This window comes from Megascapheus bottae, chromosome 14, assembly GCF_031878675.1.
Source record: "Megascapheus bottae isolate mThoBot1 chromosome 14, mThoBot2.hap1, whole genome shotgun sequence".
In the NCBI taxonomy this organism is placed as follows: domain Eukaryota; kingdom Metazoa; phylum Chordata; class Mammalia; order Rodentia; family Geomyidae; genus Megascapheus; species Megascapheus bottae.
In genome coordinates, this window is record NC_143522.1 from 42,166,133 (window position 1) to 42,172,132 (window position 6,000).

General features: G+C 50.5%; 1 protein-coding gene across 2 annotated transcripts in view; it reads right to left on the reverse strand.

Annotated features, from left to right (window-relative positions):
* The window catches only part of Cdkl1 (cyclin dependent kinase like 1), a 50,987-nt gene extending 45,842 nt beyond the window's left edge, over positions 1 to 5,145 (reverse strand). For both annotated transcript variants that reach the window (XM_090345069.1, XM_090345068.1), the window contains exon 1: positions 4,450 to 5,145. In XM_090345069.1, coding sequence (XP_090201195.1) covers positions 4,450 to 4,617 — 168 coding nt within the window. In that variant the 5' untranslated portion in view covers positions 4,618 to 5,145. The remainder of the gene's footprint in view (positions 1 to 4,449) is intronic.
* Between the last annotated feature and the right edge of the window lie 855 nt (positions 5,146 to 6,000).

Genomic DNA, 6,000 nt, shown 5'->3' on the forward strand with positions numbered 1-6,000 from the left:
GGACTGGCACAGAAAGAAAAACAAACAAACAAACAAACAAAAGCAACAATCTTCTGTAAAAATCTTAGCAAGATTTCTTGGTAGTTATTTCCAGCTATATTTCCCTGACTGCACCCCAAAACACTATAGACATGGTGCTTCAAAAACTACCGAATTGCTGGAAAATTCTCTCCTGTTATAACAGCTACATATGAAATTTTTTTTTGCTTGATCTCAGGGTCTAGGCACTGTCCTTGGACTCTTTTTTGCTCAAGGCTAGTGCCCTGCCACTTGGCCACAGAGCCACTTCTGGCTTTTTCCATGTATGTGGTACCGAGAAATCGAACCCAGGGCTTCGTGCGTGGTAGGCAAGCACTCCTGGCCCAAAGACATTTTTTTAGGTGTTTGTAGCAACTGTTGGACATTGTAATCATCTCTAAGTACAGCTATCTTGGAAAGTGTACATACAAGGAGTTCTCTGAGGTTGAATGCAATCAAATTCTATTATATTAGGTACTTCAAGGAACTATTATCTGGTAGAACACTGGTGTCGCATGGTGGGATTTGGCTGTATGAGATACAGACTCTCCACGCAGAATCACACCTGTGAGCCTCTGTTCCCACTCATCATGATGACTGTCCTGAGAGCAGACAGTACGAAACAAATGATACGATTTTTACTACTGGACCCTGAATGAGAAGTAAGCAAAATACCACACATAGTCACATGTGTAATCATCACACATATAACCATACACCAATACACACACAACCGTCCGTAAGTATATGCATACAATTACACTCAGTCGCACAAATTATATGCACCACCACACACACAATTTTACATGTTTGCACACACCGGATCAATGTCTGTATGTAGATAAAACTAGGAGTCATATATACTTGTCAATCATTTTCCCCTGGGAAGAAAGGCTGTCTTTTTTTTTAGCTTTTTAATTCTAATATTTTTATTCGCAACAGTTGGTTGTATAATGGGGTTTTGATATGGCCATGGATGCAAACCATGTACCACTATCACTGCTTTCAACACTCTCATCATCCCCCTCTCCCCTTCTCTTAGGAAGTGGTGATGATGGTACTTAGTGTGTTTTTAAAAATAATCCTGATGGACAGCAAGGAGCATGGCCTTGTGGAGGAGTGCTTGCCTAGCATGCACGAAGCCCTGGGTTCCATTCCTTGGTACCACATACATAGAAAAAGTCAGAAGCAATGATGTGACTCAAGTAGTAGAGCACTAGCCTTGAGAAAGCCCAAGGACAGTGCTCAGGCTGTGGGTTCAAGGCCCAGGACTGGCAAAAAGAAAAAGAAAATCCTGGGGCTGGGAGTTTGGCCTAGTGGTTAAAGTGCTTGCCTAGCATGCACGAAGACCCGGGTTCGATTCCTTGGTACCACATACATAGAAAAAAGCCGGAAGTGGTGCTGAGGCTCAAGTGGTAGAGCTCTAGCCTTGAGAAAGTCCAAGGACAGTGCTCAGGCCCTGAGCTCAAGCCCAGGACTGGCAAAAAAAAAAAAAAAAAAAAAAGAGTCTCATGGGTAGATGGGTAGTCCTGCTCTGTCTGGCATCAAACTGTGATCCTCAGCTCTCAGCCTCCTGAGTAGCTAGGATACATGTGAGCTACTGGCGCTTGGCAAACATTTTATTCTTTTAAATTACATTGGTCCAGAAAATCCAAATGTCTGCAAATGACAATTTTCTGATAAAAAAGAATCTTGGCTCCCTATCCTTTTTCCGAAGATAGTTAACTCCTTAACCTGTTAGTCAAAGCCTCCCCTTCAGCTTCAGCCTGCCTTTCTTCCTTTTTTGCTTAATGAATGGCGTGAACCCACCTTTCTTTCTCTCTGTAGCAGGGTTAGCCCTTCCTGGCCTCCTTGAGGCACTCCGGCTCAGCCTCTGGTCATGAAAAGCGCCAGCCGTGACAGCTGCCCTGGGCCACCTTACAGGGCTTCCCTCACAATTCAGTGTCTTCCTTGCCCGGGGCACTGAGCTGTGCCTTGAATTCCAGCTTAGCAAGGCCTTGGCACACTTGCTGGCTCTCACCAGTCTCCTGTGCTCACCCATTGCCGCCTGGAGTCAGGCCCGAGGCTGGTACAACCCAGATGAGAGGCCAAGCTGTGTACTATCCATGCCCTTCCCGCCCCTCCTCCCGGACCCTGGCTTCCTTCCGCCCTTCTCCTTCTGCCTTGTTAGAATTCATCACAGGTAGCTTGGCCAAATCTTCAGAGTTGTGCTCCCTCAACACACCGAGCTTTCTGAGTCTACAACTCATCCCTCATTCCTACCTCCCTAAGCCCTTCAAAATCCAGCTGAACCACGCCTCCTGACACCTTCACCAGGAATGCACTTGGAGAGCTCTTTCCAGAGCTGGGCACACAAGGCCAGTGGCCCAGGTTGTCCATCAGGAAGCAGGGATATCAGGAATGCACAAAGAGGGAGTTTACCTCATCTCCCTGCCAAGACCTGAGCTTCTGAAAGGCAGGGCATACACCTCTGTGTAAACATGGTTTTCTAGAACAATGAGGGTGGTTGAGATTGGTTTGGGAAGGAGCAGGAGGGCTAAGACAGGCATAAAGTTACATAAATATAAGGGCACATCAAGCTGGTTCCAAGTGATTACTGAAGCTAATAAAAATACTTAAAACTTAAGCAACATGGAGGCACAACTAGCGTAAATAAATGGAGAAGATGTGAGCTCTTTTAGTATGCCCTTCAATTTTGAGAGAGACACGGCGTTTGAGAGAGACACGGAGAAAGACGGAGATTGGAGAATAAGAGTAGATCCTGTGCTGCATGTGCCCAACACTGGGCCATTCTTTCCTCACCCAGTAGTTGCACGGGGTGGCAGAGCCGGCCACAGCATCTGTACCAGAGCCAGCCTCCATTGTGCCATCACTTGCCACTCCCACACTGTGACCTCCATCTTTTCCTGGATCTTAGAGAAACCTCTTCCCATGAGAGGGAAAAAAAATACTTTCCTCTTGTGAGACACATTTCACATGTTTTAGAAGACTCCCCTGCCCCCCCCCCCACCGCACACCTCCTGCACACAACACGTAATACTCCACTACAGGCTCTGAAGGAAGGAAGATGGAGGAGAATGGAAAAGGGACAGGCTGGGCTCAATTATCAACAGGCGAAAAGAATCCCAGGCCTGGAGATTTCAGATGTTTTTTGATTATAGTCGACACTGTACTACTTGAGACACATCTCTACTTCTGGCTTTTTGCTGGTTAACTAGAGATAAGCAATTGTCTTACCAGTTGTCTTCCCTGGATGGCTTCAAATAGAGCTTCTCCATCTCAGCCTGCTGAGTAGCTAAGAGTACAGGTGTAAACCATTGGTGCCTGCTAATTATTCTCTTAATGGACAGCGAATGTCAACAGAAAATAGCCCAGAAGTTTAAGGATGCTAGCAAAATTAAATTGTTTTAATTTCCCGTACTACCAAAGCCTTGTGGCTCTTGACAATCTAAGTCTACAAGTGATAAGGGAGAGAAGCTATTGGACAGAAAAATAAAATACTCCACAGCACTTGTAAAAGTAAGTACCGTCTAGCCTACCCTTCATCCTGGCTTCTTGCTTCCTTTCATACATACTTACTAGTCCTGGGACTTATCACTGAAGACACAAGGTGAGGAAGGGAGAGTGACAGAGGGGGTGAGGGTGATGGGTACACTGGGTGGAAATGTCACAATGAAACCTCCTTGTTCAACTGTGTCCTAATAAAAATCTTTTTTTTTTTTTTTTTTTTTTTTAAGATGCATCTGAGGGGCCCGGAGTTTGTCCTAGTGGTAGAGTGCTTGCCTAGCATGCACAAAGACCCAGGTTCGATTCCTCAGTCCCACATACATAGAAAAAAAAAAAAAAAGCCAGAAGTGGTGCTGAGGCTCAAGTGATAGAGCTCTGACTTTGAGAAAGCCCAAGGACAGTGCTCAGGCCCTGAACTGAAGCCTAGGACTGGCAAAAGAAAAAAAAAGAAAAAAGAAAGGATGTACCTTAGAGCAAGGGTGTCACACACATCTGTAATCCTAGCTATTCAGAAAGCTGAGATCTGAAGACTGTGGTTTGAATCCAGCCTGGGCAGGAAGGTCTATGAGACTCTTATCTCCAGTTAGCCACCAAAACAAGCTGAAGTGGAGGCCGGGAGTTCGGCCTAGTGGTAGCGTACTTGCCTAGCATGCACGACCTGGGTTCGATTTCTCCATACCACATACATAGAAAAAGAAAAGCTGGGAAGTGGTGGTGTGTGGCTCAAGTGGAAGAGCACCTCACTTTGAGTAAAAACAACAACAACAAAACCCCTCAGGGACAACATCCCCGGGGACACACACACACACACACACACACACTCTCTCTCTCTCTCTCTCTCACAGCCCAGCATCTTCTCCTAACACGAGTGACCAGCCCTGACAATTCACTTCAAAAAGAACAACAGATGAGTGGCTCCCTTACCTTGAGCATGCGGATTTCTCGGAGGGCGACTTTCTTTATGAGGGGGTCGTCCTCGGATTCCAGGAACCTCTTGATGGCCACGAGCTGGCCCGTGTCTCTGTTCCGGCATTTGAAAACCACTCCGTAGGATCCTTCTCCAATTTTCCCAAGTTTTTCGTACTTCTCCATCGCGAAGGAGTGAAGTCCCCCGCGGCGGAGCTTCACATCGTCCCTCCAGACCCCGGCGTGGGCTGCCCTGGCCTTCCAACCAGGTGGGGCTTGTGGCCAAGGACCTAGCGGGGCGCCAAGGAGCTCGTTAGAGAATCTGGCAGGGTCCCCAGCTCGGCCACCGCCATCAGAAACGACCCCGGCCCCCCACGTCCTCTCCGCTCAACCTTGTGGTTCATCCGATCCCAGACACTCGAGCCGGCTGGAGTTCGCGGACGTCTAAGGGGCTTCCCGGGTTCTAATTTCGGGTGTCATTTCCTCGCGGAAAAAGACACCTCCGGCCTCCCGAGGGCGCGGTGACGATCGCCCTGCGCCTCTGCGCCCTCCGGAGCGGGGCGCCCCGCCCGCAGCCTCCCGGGGCCTCCCACCCACGCCCCGGCCTGCGCCACGCAGCCTCGGCGGCGCCCCGAGGCGGGAGGACCCCGATTTCGGGGACTCACCGCGTCGGACCCCGCGGGCAGCTCCGGAGCGCGGCGGGGCGGGCCCCGCGGTCCCTATGGGAACCACCCCTCAGCCCGTGTGGGTCTGGGCGGGGCGCCGCGCCCCGGCTCCCACCTGTCTGCGGGGTCCGCCGAGGAGGTCGGCACGATCGCCCTTGTGGAACTGCACCTGTGCCCGGCGGCGCGCGCAGCCCGCACCCCACAATGGCTGTGCGCCCCGGCGCTGCCCCGAGGGTTTATTTGGGGGGGGGGCTCTTGAGAAATGGGCGGAAGCCGGCGCTTCCCGGAGCCTGCACCCCCGCCCTAACTCTCCGCCATCGACCCCGGGGCTGTGCCCACAGGGTCAGGCCAGGCCGAGACTCCAGTTCGCGCCCAGGCAGGGCCCTTAGCGCGTCCCGTGCGTTCACACCCGTGGAGGGGGCTCGCCCGGCCCAGCTGCCTGCGCGCCATCCAGGACCTGCGGCCAGTCAGCAGGCGCGGTGGCCGCCTGGAAAAGGAGGAGAGTGGAGCTGGAGCGGGGAGTCAGGGTGGTCTCACCGAGGCCTTTCTGGACTTCCCAGAAAGGATTTGCGAAAGGCACCCACCGATTTGTTATTTTATTGTTTTTTCCTCTCTGACTTGGCTTTTCCCAGAACGTCATCTAAACAGATGGACAAGCTTCACGCACATAACCCAATGCATCCGAGAGCCAAACACGTGTGTTAGACTATTGCTAAGTAGTAGCCCGCCATTCTGCGCACGCGCAAACGTTTATCGAGGCCTGGTGGAGGCTGTCTGGAGTTGGTTTTGCACTTTGGGGTGATTTTCCATCTAAGCCGCTGCAAGCAGTTGATGCATCACCTCTTTATGTGAACACGTGTTTCCAAAGTGCTTTTGTAAGCAGCTTCCAAAATGTTTTTCTAAG